The 19,769-nt window shown below is 44.9% G+C and overlaps 1 protein-coding gene across 6 annotated transcripts in view; it reads right to left on the reverse strand.

Moving 5' to 3' along the window:
* The window catches only part of LIN9 (lin-9 DREAM MuvB core complex component), a 239,744-nt gene that overhangs the window by 80,164 nt on the left and 139,811 nt on the right, over nt 1-19,769 (reverse strand). For all 6 annotated transcript variants that reach the window (XM_030195724.1, XM_030195723.1, XM_030195727.1 and 3 more), the window contains 2 exons: nt 11,314-11,471; nt 3,305-3,438 (listed from right to left, as the gene is read on the reverse strand). In XM_030195724.1, the coding sequence (XP_030051584.1) occupies nt 3,305-3,438; nt 11,314-11,471 (292 nt within the window). The remainder of the gene's footprint in view (nt 1-3,304; nt 3,439-11,313; nt 11,472-19,769) is intronic.

A 19,769-nucleotide genomic window follows, 5' to 3' on the forward strand; every position in this document is an offset into this window, starting at 1 on the left:
GGGAAAGGGGTTGGGAAGGGAAGGGTGGGAGAGCGGTGGTGGAAGAGCTCATTTTCTGCCTCAGGCGGCAGATTGTCTTGGGCTGCCCCTGTTTAATACTGATTAAGATAAATTATAGAGTCCAATTAGACTAATCTCTAGTGTGAGTAGATTAAACTACAAAATAAAAGTAAATAAAAGGGAATATAATTAGTCTAACCTGAAAGCACAAATTTTCTAAACAAAACTGCTTTAAGAGATTTATGGAAGGGCACATAGATAGAAATTACAGAAACTGGCAAAGAATTCTACATTTTTGTGGCCTGATATGAGAATAAAGCTGTAAAATTCCTCTTAGAACATAATCCTTTATAAGATGGAAAGAATCTTAAATTATTACAAGTATCATATTTGGAGGTCAGAATATTGAACATCAAACACAAAGTGTAACTAAGCTCTTCAAAATGTTAAAAACAAAACATCGTAATTTAAAAAGAATTTGTACCTTCACCGGCAACCAGTGGAACTTCACACAGCAAGGTGAAACTATCAAATTTACCTAAACCACATACAAGTCAAATTGCTGTATTTTGAGTAGTTCTAAGTTTTCTCAATAGATGTTTTGCACAGCCAAGGTATATGATGTTACAATAATCAAGTTTCGTCAAAACTAAAGCTTGTACCAACAACCTAAATTTTTCTTGAAGTATTTTTGAATATATTTTAGAGACTATGTTCAGCGACTGCATGCATATAGCCAGGTAAGTCATAGCGCTCAGAAGCTGCAGAAGTTCCACACCCAAGGGGCCTGTTGAACACACAATTCCTGCTTCTGTGACTGCAGTTTGTGCATGCACTTGACCAAGAGAAACATGGTACTGGCTCCCGGTATCCAAGCACACTCCCAGGTATTCCAGCTTCTGGGTCAGAGACAAATGACTCAATGTAATTCGACACCCAAATCACTTCTGAGGTGCCTGCCTTCAATTGCTCTAGAGTCAGAATCAGCCAAATCGTCCAGATTTGGGTGCACCTGAATTTCCTGCTTGCACAGGTGTGCTGCAACCACCACTTTGGAGAATGGTTGCAGTGCAGTTGCCAACCCAAAGTGGAAGACCTGGAAATGCAAATGCCTGACTGGGATGCAGAAGAGTAGGAAGCACTTGTGCGACTCCAAAATGGCTATATGCATGCAATTGCCGAACATAGTCTCTCCAACCGGAAGCAGGGAACTTGATGGGAGGCATTAACTCCTTTGAGATCTAGAATGGGCTTGTACAACCATCCCTTTCTTGAGAACCATTAACTCTATGGAATACTGACTTCTGCCTTCCTCCACACAGAGGACTGGTTCAACAGCCCCCAACTGCAGCAAGTGCTGTAAGACAAAACAGTGCTTTTTTTGGTGGGGGAACTGCAGGGGGAAGCCATATAGGTGTTGGAGGTTGGTTCAGCGAAGTCCAGGGCATAGCCAAGGCATATGATCTCCAGAACCTTCTGGTTGAAGGTGATTTGGACCTACCCATGGTAGTATTAGTATGGCCCGTCTCCTACCCGTACCGACAAGGGACCTGACTGACTTTCACTAGCGTCCCCCATCAGAGGGGAGGGGGGGGGGGGGGTACATGGGTCTCTTGACTTCCTGGCTCCTTGAAAGGCCGCACACTTCTGAAACTTGGGACCTGTAATAATTTCAGGGGTGCACTTTCCAAGGTGGAAACTACTTCTGTCTTTTGACTAGACTCTAGCTGTGATTTGAGCAGGAGGCTGGAAGTGGACAGTCATCTGCAGGCAGAATGTCCATCAGGAACGCCGTCTTGAGTCTAGGTGAGCCACCTTGGGGAAAGCTAGAACTGCTGCATCCACCGCAGCAGGGACCCAAGCTACTTAGCCCCCACACACTGCCGCCTGAACTCCAGTGGCCGAGGAAGTGAAGTTCTTAAGAAGACAGCACCCCCTTCTACTGGGCTAGAACCCTAGGGTGTGGTACGGCCTTGGGAGGCTTTCACATGCCTTCTAGAATAGAATCCTTATCTGAAAACTCTGCAGCAACCTGTTCTCTGTTGAACAGACCAATTACCATGGATGATTCTTCCTAATCTGCACACTCGTTTCTTCCCATGCTTTGGGCCTCTAAACGTTCTACACAGGTAAATGCGGGTGTTAGTTTGGGGCCTAAGTGCTTCAGTATGGAGTGCCTCAGTCTCTTTGTTTTCAATCTGCATAGGTGACCTTTATGCAATTTGAGGGCTGAGGAACATCCCTTCAGTGTATAAGCAGACGACACCCAGCTTTGTTTGCAGCTAGGTTCAGATAGAGATGCTGCAGGAATTAGTCAATTGTTTACAGCATCAGTTTGCTATTAGGTAATAAATCAAACTTCAACCCTGACAAATGAAATTCTTTGAACTGAAAATCTTCGTTATCTAAGAACCCAAGCCCTGGGGCAGAACCTGAATGGATGTTGTTGCTCATTAAGGCTGAAGTGCACATATTACGTGTGATATAAACCTGAAGAGTTTAATGCATTTACATATTAGGACAGTATCTAAGGTTTGCTTGTATTGTGCATGCCAGTTATAGCAGACTAAGTAATTAGCTGTTCTGATTCACAATTTTATTAGCAGTAGGTCAGACCACTGTAACTTAGTATTAGTGGATTTACCCGTCATTTCTAATTAACTTACAAAACGTGGAGGTCGGTTTTTATGCCTGTCTACAATCATGCATCAGCCTCTCTCCTGAGCATGGAAGCAAATTTAAAATGGACACTTCTGACAATTAGTACATGGGTGAATAATTACTGTGTTTTGGAAACTCGTGAAAACATTTTTGAGTCTCTCTGCATTTTGAAGCTGTTCTAGGCTTTGTGGTTTTACTGCCATATTTGCATATATTTCCAAATTATGATTCATATGTTTTAAGATATGCTGGACAGTTCACGAGGAAAGCATCAAATACGCTTTATTAAAACAATGCTACAGATCACATGGCCCTGGGTGCCAAAGGCTCACAGTACACTATTAATGGCTGACTAGTGATGTCAGACCTGTGCCCTGATAAGCAAAAGCACTGGCAAACCACTGCTGGTCTTTAAAGACAACCTGCAATTTAGTTCCATCATCACAGCAACAAAATGCTTCAGGTAATATAATGAGCGATAGATAATACCAGGCTCATCAAGTCTGCCCATTTTCCCTTCCCACTACAATAATATACCTTATGAGATCTCTGTCTTTACCCTCACATTCCAGCAAGGGAAGATTTCCTGACTTCTTAATTTTACATTGTATAGCATACTTGCCTTAAGGCAATTTATACTTACAAGAACTTCATAATCTGGGACCGTGTGCGTTCCCAGACCCGTCCTGTCGAAAGTCACTCTATATGTAGAATTAAGAGTGTCTACTGCTTCAATCTGTCCTGTGAACAAGCCATCGTGGATGCCACGTAGTCGTGCTGAAACCAAAAGGATCATCATTACCTCAAAGATAGAAAATCACAGCAGAATGCTTGGTAAGGCATACAGCCTCGCCACCAGGATCTAAAACAGCAAACAAAAAAATACTAGAATCAGTGGGTCTCTTGCAAATCCCATCTAACTCAAATCAAATTCATCCTGAGTGTTCCCCAATGTTTTTTTTCTTTCTCCTCCTATATCCTACTTCTGTTACAGGCAAAGCACTTCAATGGCATCTTCCTGTGATCGTGATAGTGGGATGCTACTCCCTTAAGTGACTTAAAATAGAGCAGCATGTACATGTCCTCTTTCAGGGGCTTCTATGCTGCTTAACACACAGTAAGCTCCAAGAACAGTAGTCTGATTTGACAAACCAACATTATCTATTTAGCTGTCAAAGAGAATTACATCATCAATAGACTTAGCCTGAAAAGAAAACACCAAGACATATTAACTTTTGTACTACAGCAGGACAGAAGAATGGATTTATACATAATCTCATTTCCTAATCAGTGCACAATATTCTTCAGGTTTAGAAAAAGCCACTGCCAAAAAAAAAAAAAAGGGTCTTTGTTGTGTCTCAGAAATCAAACCTCTTCTATCATACAAAGTTAGACGTTCCACCCAGAGCTACTTTGAGCTAGTTATTTTGTCCTCCGTTACCTCAGATGTCAGCATAGATTGTAAGGGTCCGGGGTAGGTTAATACCTACCATACATGGAACGTAACTTGTCTAGACCTCAGGTTTGGACAGGTATGTAATTAAATCAAATTCAAAAAACACATGACCTAATAAAACCTTGGGAATGCACGTTTATTTAGGGCAATTAGAAAACAAGAAGTGCCCGGAAGGTCGGAGCCCACCCCCAATGCTGGCGTCAGAAGGTTACAAATCAGGGATTGCTCTCGGGGCCCTTCAGTAAGGCTTGCCCAGCCAAGTGAGATACCAGCCCAGGCTGCCTCTCTGGCAGTAGCCCAGGTGTTTGGAGGTGACAAAGCTAGAGAGGAACAGGAGATGGTTGCCTTGAGTGGAGTCTTAGCTCAACTGCATGCTCTCTTAAGTCAGTCCTTTTTTGCTCAAAAACCATTGGATATAACTTTGAATTCTCTGTGGGATGCTATGGTTGGTATGGAGGCATCTTTGTACCAAAAGCTTTTAGTAGTTAGACAACATTTTTTGGCGATTCAACATGGGTCACTGCACTCAAGCAAAAAGTTGTATCTGTTCAGAAGATGGTTGGTAGTTTGGAAGTTAAAGTGGATGAGGGACTTTATGCCTTAATAAAAGAAAACACACATCTGAGGGTACCGAAGGAACTTAGGGAAATTCTGGCAGCTCCACTGGCTGACCTTTTCAATGCTTCTCTAGAGTCAGGAGTGGGCCCAGAGGACTGGAGAAGGGCAGATGTGTTCCCTCTTCACAAAAGCAGAAGGGAACTACAGGCTGATAAGTCTGAATTCTGTGGTATGTAAGTTAATGAAATGCTTTTAAAACCAAGAATAGTAAAGCTTTTGGAATCCAATAGATTACAGGACACAAGACAACATGGCTCCATTAGAGGCAGGTCTTGTCAGATAAATCTGATTAATTTCTGTGACTGGGTGACCAGAGAGTTGGATTGAGGGAGAGAGCTAGATTTGGTGTATTTAGATTTTAGCAAAGCCCAACACTGTTCCACATAGATGACTAATAAATAAACTGAGTGCCCTTGGCATGGGCCCTATAGTGACTGTGTTAGAAAGTGGTTGAGTGGAAGGCAACAGAGGGTATTGGTAAATGGAGCACACTCTGAGGAAAGGGATGTTACCAGTGGTGTGCTGCTAGGTTCGGTTCGACTCTGGGACCGGTTCTTTTTAACATTTTTGTAAGCGATATTGCTGAAAGGCAGTCTAGTAAGGTTTTCCTCTTTTAGGTTTATACCAAAATCTGTAATAGGGTAGACACCCCTCATGATGTCAATAACAAGAGTCTTGTGAAGCCTGAAGAATGGTCCAGGATTTTGCAGCTAAGATTTAATGATAAAAAATTCAGGGTCATGCATTTGGGTTGCAAAAACCTGAGGGAATGGTACAGTTTAGGGCGTGTAGAACATTTGTGAATAAAAGAGGACTGAGACTTGGGTGTGATCATATGTGATGATCTTAAGGTGGCCAAACAGGTCTAAAAGGCAATGACGAAAGCTAGAAGGATGCTTGGGTGCAGAGGGAGAGTAATAGCCAGTAGAAAAAAAGGAGGTGATGATGCCTCTGGCGATATCTCATTTAGAATATTGTGTACAATTCTGCAGCCCGCACCTTCAAGAAGATAAACAGAATAGAGTCTGTCCAGAGGCGGCTACTAGAATGGTCAGTGGTCTTCGTCATGAAATGTAGGGGGGCAAACAAGTATCTCAATATGTATACTTTGGAAGAAAGGCTGATATCACCAAAGTGTGCTCTCTAGATTTCTTGACAGATTTTATTTATTTATTTATTGATAGTAATTTGATATACTGACTGAACCAACACGTAGACCTAGGAGGTTTACAATTTACAAAACAATAGTAAAAACAGAATATGCACAAGAAAGGAACTTCTGATAGGAAAGCGGATAGCACATACATTCAAAAGGACCAAGACATATCCAGACAGGGATGAGGCAATCACAGGAGGGAGGCACAGAAAAAGGAAGGGGGCGGGAAGGGGATGAAGTTTGAAACCAACAACTGTAGACCATGAACAGCTAGCTTAGATGATCAAATGCCTGACGGAACAGCCACACCTTTAAGGCAGGTTTAAACTTTTTAAAGGACAGTTCAGCACAAACTTCTTGAGGAAGGGAACTCCAATAGGCTGAGGCTGCAAAAAAAGCAGCACAGTGTCTAGGGGATTCTAGATTAACTTGTTTGGGGTTTGGCAGAACTAAATGGTAATCACTGAGTGATCGTGGGAGGTGAATATGGAATGGTGAGATTAGCTAAGTAATCTGGGAAGCCTAACCAGAGAGTAAGAAGTTTGAGAGTGATATTTTTGCTCTATAGGAAGCCAGTGGTATTTGAGTAGAGGTGAAACATGGTCTTTTTTTTTTTAGCATGACAGAGGAGTTTAATTGCTGTGTTTTGTAATGCTTGGAGATACTTTAGGGAATAACGAGGAGCTCCTAAGTATATTATGCCTAAGTATATTATGTTGCAATAATCAATTTTTGACATCAGAAGAGAAAGTATTAGTGAATGAAATATATCATGATTGAAATAACTTCTGACCAGTCGGAGAACAAAGAAATCTGACTTGAATAAGTGGGAAATCTGTGTAGTGAATGTAAGCTGGGAGTCTAAAATAACACCCAGATACCTAAAGGAATCTACTGGGGTAACAGAAGTGCCAAAGAGACTTAAAGGGACTTTGGAGTAGAGCAACCCCCAGTGAACCAGTACACAACCGTCTTTTCTTTAATAAGAATTAGTCTATGGTCTAAGAGCCATTTGTTGACTGCTTCTAGGCAGTCCTGAAGTGGTTGTAGTGAGGGTGAATACGGATTATTTGGAAAGAGTAAGAGAATATGGTCTGTGTAAAAATGGAAAGAGATACCAAATAACTGTATAAGAGTTGCTAATGGACTAATGAACAGGTTGAATAAAAGCGGGGAGAAAACAGAGCCTCAAGGGACTCCACAGGTCAGATGTCGAGGAGCAGCAGAAGAGGTAGTGGTGACTACCTGATATGAACGTCCGGTCAGAAACGAAGAAAATGAAGAGAAGATAGAGCCTGGTAGCCCAAGTGCAGAAAGATGAGAAAGTAAGAAAGAATGGTTCACTAACTCAAACGCAGATGATAAATTGAGAGAAATTGCTAATACAACATGTTTGTCAAAATGAGAGTGGATTTCGCTGAGAAGTGCAGTGAGAACAGTCTCAGTACTGTGAGGGGTTCTAAAACCAGACTGCTTGGGATGCAGAACAAGGGAGTTTTCAATGAAAGAGAAAAATTGGGTGTAAATAATTTTTTTCCAAAATTTTAGAAACAAAGCACAGATTAGATAAAGGACAATAGTGAACTGCTTTTCAGGAAAGTGGTACTTGGCTGCAAGAAAGACTATTATTTATCAAACAAAGTATCTTGGGAAACAATTGTAAATCGGGGAGTTTAAGCCAAGCTGATGGGAAAGGATCAGGAGCACAATCGGTAGTATGCATTGTAGAAAGTGTCTTGGAGAGCGACACCGATGTTTGTAGGTGAAATTAGGACTATGAAGAGGAATCAGATACAGATGATGGTGGAGGTATCTAGAGAAGCTCAAGATGAGGGGAGATGAGGTCTACAAAATCCTGAGTGGTGTAGAACAAGTAGAAGTAAATCGATTTTTTACTTGTTCCAAAGATACAAAGACTAGGGGACACTCAAGGAAGTTACATGGAAATACTTTGAAAACAAATAGGAGGTTTGGATTCCAGATTGAGAGTGTATCCCAACCGGACTATTTGAAGAACCCACCGGTCGGAGGTTATAAGAGGCCACTATTGGTGAAAAAATATCAACCTCCCTCCAACCGGTAAGTCGTCCGGTACAGACACTTTTATTGAGGCTATGCTTAACTGGAGCCAGTCAAAAGCCCGTCCCTGGCTTTTGTTGGGGAGCAGTATGGGCCTTAGTCGCACGCTGTTGACGAGAACGAGCGCGCTGGGGTTGAGCCTGGGCAGGCTGCCGAGAAGCAGGAGTGTACCTACGACTAGAATAGGAATAGGGAGCACTTCTCCTCCTGCCAAAAAACCTCCTAGATGAGGAGGTAGCAGCAGAAGACATCCGGTGGAAGAGAGAATCCATAGCATCATTATGCTTCTTGATCTGATCAACTAGATCCTCTACTTTTTCACCAAAAAGATTATCCCCCCGGCAAGGAACATCTGCCATTCGCTGCTGGCCAGAATGATCCAGGTCAGAGACACGCAGCCATGAGAGTCTGCACATCACTATACCTTGAACAGCAACTCTGGATGCCATGTCAAAAGTGTCAAAAGTACCCCTGGCCAGGAATTTGTGACACGCCTTCTGCTGCCTGACCACCTGGCGAAAAGGCTTGGCCAGCTCTGTAGGGAGTGCATCAACCAAGCCAGACAGTTGCCATATCGAGTCCCGTAAGTGCACGCTTGTGAACAGCTGGCAAGACTGGATCTTGGCGGTGAGCATAGCAGTCTGGTACGTCTTCTTCCCAAAAGAGTCAAGAGTTCTAGCCTCTCTGCCTGGGGGCTCCAAAGCACAGTCTCTAGTACACCTTGGTTCTCTTTAGGGCGGAGTCCACCACCATGGAACTGTGGGGTAACTGAGACCTCATCAACCTAGGTTCACCGTGGATCCGATACTGGGATTCAGCTTTTTTTCAGGACCACGGGGCCAGACAGAGGGGCTGACCAGTTTTGCATAAGGAACGGTCACAGCCTCTTTAGGTGGAGAAGAATAATCCAGGACCTTGAGCATCTCAGTCCTGGGCTCATCCTCAACTTCCACAGGGAAGGGAATAGCCGTAGCCATTTCCCGGACAAAAGAGGAAAGGGACAGACTCTTCAGTGGAGATTGATCCTTCCCCTCCGCCAGAAAGGAGACTGAGGGAATCCCAAAGGACTCATCAGAAGAGAAGTACCTGGGATCCTCTTCTGACTCCCATGAAAGCTCTTGCTCAGTATCGGATAGAACCTGAGGTTAAGGTGCTTCGACACTGAACCTGCCTCGACGCCGAGGAACGATGTCCTCTATGGCGATGTCGAGAGGCCAATGCCCGGTCTGACTGAAACGAAGCTCCCTCCACCGATGTCGAAGGGGAGTCGACCTGGGTGGCAAGCGCCATTGTGGTTGGGGACCTCACTGCAGGCGAAGGGCCAGACACCGCTGCAGCAGCAGGTATAGAAGGCGCAAGCACCACCAACACCGAAGCTGACTGTCGTAGCAGCCCTTCCAGAAGTTCTGGAAACAAGGCCCGGATGCGCTCGTTGAGAGCCGCCATCGGAGAAGGCTGCGGGGTCGATGGGACAGGCGGTGTCAGAATCTGTGGAGGCTTGGAAGCAGGTACCAGACTACTGGGAGACTGACACATCGGCATCTCCTGCATCGAGGGGGAGCGATCCTCTCGGCGCCGACGCTTCTCATGTGCAGACTCTCTTGACGCCCTGGAGCTCCTGGTACTGTGTGTCGAAAGAGAACGATGACTGTGCCTCTTCGCCTTCGCTCGGTGCCCGTCATCGAGACTGCTCGGTACCGATGAGGAAGACGTGGAATCCTCATGTCTCCTCGGGGCCGGGTCCGACGAAGGCCGGTCCCAGGGGGCCTGCATAACAGGAGGCCTCAAGGCAGGTGGAGACCCACTCGACGCCTCACTGCTCCCAGTGCGAGTTGGTCTCTCAGCAGCCATTACCTTTCTTCCCGACGTTGATGCTCCTGTCGATGTCGATGCCACTGACCTCGGTACCAATGTTGATGTTAACTTCGAAGGACCGGACTGAGCCCCAAAAAGTTTTTCTCATTGGGCTTCTCAAGACGCTTGGGTCCGTTTCTTCATATGAAAACACAGACTACAAGCAGCTGGGCTATGGTCGGGCCCAAGGCACTGGATACATCAGGGCATGGGTATCGGTACCTGAGATAGTCCAGTTGCACCGCACACAACACTTGAAGCCACTGGGTGTCTTCGATGACATGGAAGGAAAAACGGCTTCGGCAAAATCAAACGACGTGATTGTGCCTTTGAAAAGAAAAAGGGGCACAAAAGAAAGGAAAGAACCCGGCTGTGCGGCCTGAAACTCGGCCGCGTTGAAAAAGAAAGAAAACTTATAAAAAGGGGGAAGACTTTTTTTTTTTTTTTTTTTTTTAAAGAGAATGACGAAAAAAATAAAAGAAAACTAAAACGAACTATCCGTCAAAGACTCTGTTTCCTGGGCCAAAAAACGAAGAGAAGAGTTGAAACGCTGTCTCTCTGCCGTGGACAAGAAAAAACTGAGGAAGCACGCTCACATAATGGGCGGGATGTTGTCCGCGCATGTGCGGTGCGTGCAATTCGTGCGCTAGAAGACTAGCAAAACTGTTTTTATTTTGCTGGCAAAATGCCGGTTCCTGGGCTGACGCGGTCATCGACCCACATGTGAGAACAAGCAACCTGCTTGTCCTCGGAGAAAATATTGTCCTTAAATTTTAACCTCCATCACAATACCACATTCATGCACTTTCACTTAAGCTGATATAAAGTAGATGGCTGTGATGTATAGAAAAGGATACTCTAGGGTTTATTGTGATGTTCCTGTTATTTACATGGGGAAAACTACCATCTCAAATTTCCTCATAAAGATCCTTTTAACATACTGGATGACAGCAGATAAAGAGCTGTACGGTCGTCTGCCCAACAAGATAGACTCGTAGCATAAGGCATGACTGATAATACATAGGAGTCAACACTGATAAAATTATACCTGTTCTGATTTAATAGGAAAGCTCAGATTAATCAGAGAACCTTTTATCAGGATTTTGGAGTGGTCTTTGAATTATCCTTCCTTGAAGACATTTCCTGTTTCTGGGAAAGTGGAAGCAGGAGTGGAATAGGTTGCTCTTCCTAAAACTCCTGAATAGACTCCTTGGTACAAGGAGAGAATAAACCAAGTTATCAAAATAATGGTGAAAAAAGAATATCCTCCATTCCTGAGACAGCATATTCTACAGTAGCAGCAAAACAGTACCTGGGAAAAATTAGATTGGTTTAGTTGTTATACAATAGCCTGCATCTTCAAGAGTTTATTAACCACCTGATCCTGTTAGAATCATCTCAGTAAGAAAATACAAGCCTCTAACAACAGTGATCATCAGTCTGTTCAAAGAAATCCATAGCAGTTCACTATATTAGATTACAAGTGTACCTGTGACTTTTGTTCCTATAACCAGTGGCAAAGGGATTTCTTCTGGAAGGTCCTTGAATTGTGATATGTCTGCCACTTTCCTCTGTTGCAGAAGACGAATTTTCTGCCGTTTCTGTTTTAGAGCAGATCTCTCCTCCTCAAAGAATGCCGCAGAACACCTGCAGGTCAGCACAAGAAAAACATAGCGCAGATGAAACCCTGCAACTGTTTATGTGGATCATGAAATCAAAGGGTAAATTAATTCTTACCTGCTGATTTCTTTCCTTGAGTTACTCCAGACCAGTCCAAGCACCTGGGTTTGTGCTGTCCTGCCAGCAGATAAGGTCTGAGAATTATTGAGCTGTGATGTCATCACTTAAGAACCTTGTGCAACCCCTTGGCCAGTCAGTAGGGAAGTGAATGGGATTTGATATATCACCTTTCTTTGGTTACAATCAAAGCGGTTTACATATTATATACAGGTACTTAACTTTGTATGTGGGGTAATGGAGGGTTAAGTTACAAGGAGCTGTAGTGGGAATGAAACCCAGTTCCCCAGGTTCTCAGGCACTGCACTAACCACTAGGCTAACTTAAAACAGAAGAGCAATGGCAACTAAAAGAAAAAAAAAAAACTCCCCCCTTAAGAACTAATCAACCGCTCAACAGAGAACCATTAAAGAAAGAAAAAGCCCTCCAAACTAAAGATCCAACAGGAATAAAACTAGCAAAGATCAAAACCTTTATGCTTCAGGAAATAGAACCATGGATAGATTCTGGACTGGTCTGGAATGACTCAAGTAAAGAGAATTAGCAGTTAACATAACATAAAAACATAAGAGCAGCCATACTGGATCAGACCAATGGTCCATCTAGCACAGTATCTTGTTTTCCAAACAGTGGCCAAGCCAGGTCACATGAACCTGACAGAAACCCAAATTGTGGCAACACTCTATACTACAAATCCCAGGGCAAGCAGTTGCTTCCCATGTCTGCCTCAATATCAGACTATGAACTTTTCCTCCAGGAATTTGTCCAAACCTTTTAAAACCCAGATATGCTAAACGCTGTTACCATCTCCTCTGGCAAACAGTTCCAGAGCTTAACTATTTGTTGAGTGAAAAAATATTTCCTCCTATTTGTTTTAAAAGTATTTCCATGTAACTTCGAGTGTCCCCTACCTACTCTTTGTATTTTTGGAACAAGTAAAAAATTGATTTACTTCTACTTGTTCTACACCACTCAGGAATTTGTAGACCTCAATCATATCCCCCCTCATCCGTCTCTTTTCCAAGCTGAAGAGCCCTAACCTCTTTAGCCTTTCCTCATACTAGTCCAGACCAGTCCAGACCCTTGGGATGCATTTACCAAGGGTGGGACACTGAAGTCCATGCTGCTAACAATTTGGCCCTAAATATTGCATCACTTCAAGCTTGAACATCCAATCTGTAGGGATGGACAATAGAATGCGTAAGTTTCCAGGTTGCCACTTTGCAAATTTTATGAAGAGGAAGGAGTGCTCCACCCAAGAAGCATATTGACCTCTTGTAGAATAAGCTTTCAAAACTTATGGAAATGGATGACCACAGAGAATATTCACAAGCAATAGACTCTTTAACCCATCGCGCAACTGTTGCTTTTGATGTTGATTCCTCTTTAAGGGCTCCACTAATTTCCTTATTGCTTCTGTAGTTCTGTATCCACAGAATGCTCTACACACTTCCAAGGTTGCTAAGGTCCTCCCAAAGAGTACTCCTAACCATGTGACACATGTCCAATGAGCCTTCTCCAGATTAGCCCCCACACTCTGGAATGCAGTACCTAAAGGGCTTTGCTTCTTCAGGAAGCAGGTGAAAGCTTGGCTCCTCTCCCAAGCCTTTAATGGAAGAAGCAATCAACTTGCTAGCCACACACATATGCACATAAACAAGGACAAACACCGGCTGCACATACTATAGTAGGACTTGCTTATCCATTCCTGCCCTAGCTGAGATTATATTTATGCACCTTTCTGACTTCAAGTGCAATTTTAAGTTAGTCCCCTTATTTTCTAACTCCTGTTACTATATCTTATCTACGTGTTTCACTTACACACTATCCTATTAAGATGTTTTACTGTGTATTGTGCTGACACTAAGTAGCATATTATACTTCACTATATACTACTGTTTGAGTATTTTTACTGCTGTAATTGTCTATTGCTTCTTTGACTTGCTCTTGCTGTATACCACCCTTGGGAGAATTTCTTCAAAAAGGGGGTAAATAAATCTTAATAATAAAATTAATTCCTTCTGCGGTAATCCACTCATATATTTTGGGTCCCAGCCATATGCCCCACCAAGATGTCTTTCACATTCACCGCTGCCCAATCCAAAATGTGCACTTGTTACAGACTTCTTGTTCCTCCTCATCTGTTGGAGAACATCCTTACAGTTTTGTTTTGAAGTAGCTGATGAAGTTCCAGAAGAGCTAAGTAGATCGCCTGTGCTTCCAGAAGCTTGACTGACAACTGAGCTTTCACCAAGGACCATCCCATTCTTGTGCCCATTTGTCAAGACAATGTGTCTCTTCACCCTCCCCAACCTGAGACTTGCATTTATTGTCACAAGTATGAGTGTCCCAGATGTGTCATCCTGTGTGTAACCGAGGCATATGTCCACATACAGGCCTGAACCTGAATTATCTGTGTGAACAAGAGTATGATGGCTGCTTGAACATTTCCTGGTTCTCTTATCATCCCATGGACAGCGCTTGCTCACCAAGGACACTATTAGCACAGAGAACATCTGAACTTCATCTAAAGGAGTGAAGCTGGTTAGCGGACAGATTTATTTATTTGTTACATTTGTATCCCACATTTCCCCACCTTTTTGCAGGCTTAATGTGGCTTACATGTAACTGTTAGCGGCGTTAGCCGATTCCGGTCTGAACAAATACATGGTATGAATGAATACAAAGTGATAACCCTTAACTATGTGATAATGCCAGTGTGCCCCTTTTGGAGGCACCAACAGGCTCAGGGAGAGTGTCTGGATCAACACTGAACTTGTTTGTCTTAGAAGGCCTGGATTTCATCTACCGGAAGCAAGGAATGTGTGTCCTGATTGGGCCAACCCAGTCACCTGAGGACAAGAAAATTAAAGAAAGGAGAATTTTGCTTGGCACTGACCAGACTGGACGCTCCATAGATAACTCTGAAAAGACATTAAATTGTCTCATAGTGCCAACATTCTGGGTCTTCCTGTATAACCTTGTTACAGGAAAGTAAGTTAAGACTCACAGGTCCTATCTGTGCTAAGGACTAATTGCCTATGCTAGCTTAAGATAAACTGTCACCTTTATCCTGATAAGCTCGCTTTCAGCTGGAGCTGGAAACAGGACCCTGCATCTACCAGAGATCAGCCATGAAACAACTGTCTCAGGGTGATAAGCAGGGGTTCATTCCTGCAGTTTGGGGAAGTCAGATTATCATTTCGTTTGCCATAGGCTGGTCTAGAATCATAGACATGGTTATATATCTGGGTATATTTGGCTTATAGTTCTCAGCACTGACAGATATATATATATATATACACACACAGATTTCTATTTGGTGTAAGTTTCATTAAGACATATCTATATCTTTGGTATTATCTTAGTATTTGCTGCTTGTTTGCTTGCTTTTTCCACTAAGTATTATATTTTATTATTCATCTCTCTCTCTCTGTATATATATACAAAATATATAAAATATTTGCATTGCTTCTTTGGAAATTACCAGTGAGACTAAGAACTTGGGTTATGTGCTGTTTCCTTATCCTGTAGCAATACCCTAGACATTAATGGTTTCTGATAAATGTTATATTAGGTGAACGCTGTCTCTGGGTTATTGTTTACCAAATACAGTGATTATCTGATCAGTAATTACCACTATACAAGGATCCAATTTGGGGTTTCCAAACTTCTCTCTGGGCAGATTCCTGCTGCATAGCTACCTGTCTGACCTCCAGTGCTGAACTCTCAACTCTGTGAAGACCATTGACAAAGAAAAGACTACACTAAGACAAAACTCAATACCTTGGTTCAACGAAGAACTGAAACTACTAAAAACACGTTGGAGGTGAGAATTATTATATAGGATAAACTCTGTTATTACTATTCTTAACCCACTCCCCTAACCAACCTAGCCTGGCCTCCTCCTCCTTCCCTGAGATCACCGAAGAGGAAACTGCTCGCCTTCTTTCTTCCTCTAAGTGCACCACCTGTTCCTCTGATCCCATTCCCACCAATCTGCTTAACAACATCTCTCCTACAGTCAACCCCTCAATCTGTCACATCCTCAACCTCTCTCTCTCCACTGCTACTGTCCCTGACACCTTCAAGCACGCTGTCGTCACACCACCATCACTAGACCCCACCTGTCCCTCCAACTACCGTCCCATCTCTCTTCTACCCTTCCTCTCCAAATTGCTTGAACGTGCTGTCCACAGCTGCTGCCTTGATTTCCTCTCCTCTCAGGCCATCCTCGATCCGCTCCAATCTGGCTTTCGCCCACTTCACTCGACAGAAACAGCACTCTCTAAAGTCTGTAATGACTTGTTCCTTGCCAAATCCAAAGGTCACTATTCCATCCTCATCCTCCTCGACTTATCTGCCGCCTTTGACACCGTCAATCATAATTTACTTCTTGACACACTGTCCTCATTCGGGTTCCAGGGCTCCGTCCTCTCCTGGTTCTCTTCGTATCTTTCCCATCGCACCTTCAGAGTATATTCTAATGGCTCTTCTTCCACCCCCATCCCGCTCTCTGTTGGGGTTCCTCAAGGATCTGTCCTTGGACCGCTTCTTTTCTCGATCTACACCTCTTCCCTGGACTAGCTGATCTCATCACATGGTTTCCAGTACCATCTCTATGCTGATGACACCCAGCTTTATCTCTCCACTCCCGACATCACGGTCGAAACCCAGGCCAAAGTTTCGGCCTGCCTTTCAGACATCGCTGCCTGGATGTCCAACTGGCATCTGAAACTGAACATGGCAAAGACTGAGCTCCTTGTCTTTCCACCCAAACCCTCTTCTCTTCCCCCACTTTCCGTCTCTGTTGACAACGCCCTCATCCTCCCCGTCGCTTCAGCCCGCAATCTCGGAGTCATCTTCGACTCCTCCCTCTCCTTCTCTGCCCATATCCAGCAGACAGCTAAGACCTGTCGCTTCTTCCTCTATAATATTAGCAAAATTCGCCCATTCCTCTCTGAACAGACCACCCGAACCCTCGTCCACTCGCTCGTTACCTCTCGTCTTGACTATTGCAACCTTCTCCTCGCTGGCCTCCCGCTTAGCCACCTATCCCCTCTTCAATCTGTCCAAAATTCCGCTGCACGTCTTATCTACCGCGTGAACCGATACTCTCATATCACCCCTCTCCTCAAGTCGCTTCACTGGCTCCCGATCCGCTACCGTATACAGTTCAAGCTTCTCCTACTGACCTTCAAATGTACTCAATCTGCAGCCCCCCATTACCTCTCTACCCTCCTCTCCCCTTATGTTCCCACCCGTAACCTCCGCTCTCAGGACAAAGCACTCCTATCTGTACCCTTCTCCACCACCGCTAACTCCAGACTACGCCCCTTCTGCCTCGCATCACCATATGCCTCACCATATGCCTGGAACAGCCTTCCTGAGCCCATACGTCATGCCCATCTTCAAGTCCTTACTCAAAGCCCATCTCTTCTCCCTTGCTTTTGGCGCATAACCACCTTCCCCACTCATGATACCTACACTGACTACATAGTTTGTAACCTTTAGATTGTAAGCTCTTTTGAGCAGGGACGGTCCTTCCCCATGTTAAACTTGTACAGCGCTGCGTAACCCTGGCAGCGCTATAGAAATGCTAAGTAGTAGTAGTATTGGCGGCTGCGGGTGGTGAAGGGGTTGATGTGCCCGAGGGGGGGGGGGGGGTAGGAGCTTGGGTGATGCACTGGGGGGGGTAGGGGTTTGGGTGATGCGCCGAGGGGGGAGGGGAGGGTCGCTGGACATGGGTGGCTGCAGGGGGGGCAGGGAAGAGGGAGGTGGGGAGGGGGTCCTGAGACCAGATGGGTGTCTACAGGGGGGGCAAGGGGAAAGGAGAGGAGGGTCGTTGGACATGAGTGGCTGCAGGGGGGCAGGGGAGAGGAGGGTCGCTGGACATGGGTCGCTGCAGGGGAAGAGGAGGGTTGCTGGACATGGGTGGCTGCGGGGGGGCAGGGGGAGAGGAGAGTCGCTGGACATAGGTGGCTGCAGGGGAAGCAGGGGAGAGAGGAGGGCCGCTGCACATGCGTGGCTGCAGGGGCAGAGGAGGGTTGGTGGGGAGGGGGGTCCTGAGACCAGATGGGTAGCTGCAGGGGGGGCAGGGGAGACAGGAAGGATGCTGCGGGGTGGGGATTACCTTGCTAGCGCCCATTTCATTGCCTACCGAAACGGGCCTTTTATACTAGTACAATATATTGTGGATACAAATTGTAGTGTGTGTAAAGAATGTAGGAACTTGGTGAAGAGAAAGGCCTTTAAGGATTTACTGAAAGTCAAGTAGTTGGCGATCCATCTTATTAGGAATGGAATTCCATTAGTTGGTGCCCAGAAGAGAGAAATCCCTATATTGTATGGATTTGTATTTGATGCTCTTCTAACTAGGGTAGTGTAATTTAAGTTAGTCCCTAGAAGCAGGAGACGCATTACAGGCGGGAAGATCTATCAAGTCCAGCAAATAGTCAGGAGCTATCCCATGGATTATTTTATATATGAATCTGTATGTTTTGAAAATAATTCTGGCTTTGATGGGTGGCCAATGTAGCTTGATGAGAAGTGGTGATGCCCTGTCAAATTAATAATTATAATAATTTTCTTTCGTGAAAATTCCTTAAAGAGGAGCAAAACGTTTACACTGTGACGTATGTCTGCTGTCCACTCCACTTCTCCTACCTGAGCTGGTGGGGATTGGGATCCTAAGCTGAAGCCCATTCAATAGCTAAAGACCGCCTCCAATAGTGCTGAAAATGCTACAGCTCAGCAGTCTGCTGCATCTCCCTGACCACTGACACTGGCAAGCACACACGCTCAGTTTTACTAAGCAGGTTCTGGTATTGGCAAAGATCTGGGAGCTGCAGCAGCTGAAGAGCAGTGTTTTCAGTGTCATTGGGTGAGGTCCTTGGCTGGCACAGGTTGGGATCCCTGCAGTGTGCAGCTGCTGAGTGGGCCTCAGTCCTTAGTATGTCAGCCCCAGCCCATCTGGGCCCTCACATGGCCACGCAAGGTCTCTGATAGTGGCTGTTTTGGATCATTTGGAAGTACCCTGAAGACCTCAGCAGGTAAGTTCTTGCTGCAAGTGCTCAGTCCCTGAAGTTATGCAGAGAAGCTGGGGAGTGCTGGGGAGGAGCAGGCTGTCTTGGTACATGTGGGTACCAATGACCTAGGTAAATTTAAAACGAATCGGAGAAAATTTTTCTTCACCCAACGTGTAATTAGACTCTGGAATTCATTGCCGGAGAACGTGGTACGGGCGGTTAGCTTGACGGAGTTTAAAAAGGGGTTAGATAGATTCCTAAAGGACAAGTCCATAGACCGCTATTAAATGGACTGGAAAAATTCCTCATTTTTAGGTATAACTTGTCTGGAATGTTTTTACGTTTGGGGAGCGTGCCAGGTGCCCTTGACCTGGATTGGCCACTGTCGGTGACAGGATGCTGGGCTAGATGGACCTTTGGTCTTTCCCAGTATGGCACTACTTATGTACTTATGTACTTATGAAAATGTGGGAGAGAGGTTCTGGAAGCCAAATTGAGGCTCTTAGGTAGAAAGCTCAAATCCAGAACCTCCAGGGTAGCATTTTCTGAAGTGCTACCCGTTCCATGTGCAGGGCCCAAGAGTCAGGCAGAGCTTTGGAGTCTCAATGCGTGTAATTAAATCAAGAATTCCCCCTCTGAAGGGACACCACCTTGTAGTGGTGGAGGGGCTTCCGTGTTTCAATGACTCAGAGGGCTATGCTGAAGGGCTACCCATATCAGACAGGCCTCTGAGGAGAAACCAGACAAAGAGTGCCCCAAACTGGGAGAGTGGTGAGATGGTGACCTGGAGTTCGTATGCCCAACGGCCCGGCCCAGCTGCCCTCTGAGGTTCTGTCTTCTTTATGTAAATTTCCTCTCTGCAATTGCATTTTCCTTAACTGAGAGGAAGGGAACAACCGGCGGTCAGCCGCTGATGGCCAGCGTTTTGTCCCCTGAGCAGCAAGTGCGGGACCGCTACGCATCGAACTGCCCACAGATGAAAGGGTTAGCGAGTCCTTTGATTAGCGCCGGCGAAAGAGCGTCGACGCTCTTAGACCTGGAAAAACAACTCCATCGCTCCTGAATTATTCAACCACCATATCCAAAGGAGTGGAGGAGTGAGTTAGAGGCATATACTGAAACGGACGATGTTTACAGCAGAACCCGAATCGGCGGAACCACTCCTAAACACCTCAAGAGA

This window comes from Microcaecilia unicolor, chromosome 3 (genome assembly GCF_901765095.1).
Source record: "Microcaecilia unicolor chromosome 3, aMicUni1.1, whole genome shotgun sequence".
Classification (NCBI taxonomy): domain Eukaryota; kingdom Metazoa; phylum Chordata; class Amphibia; order Gymnophiona; family Siphonopidae; genus Microcaecilia; species Microcaecilia unicolor.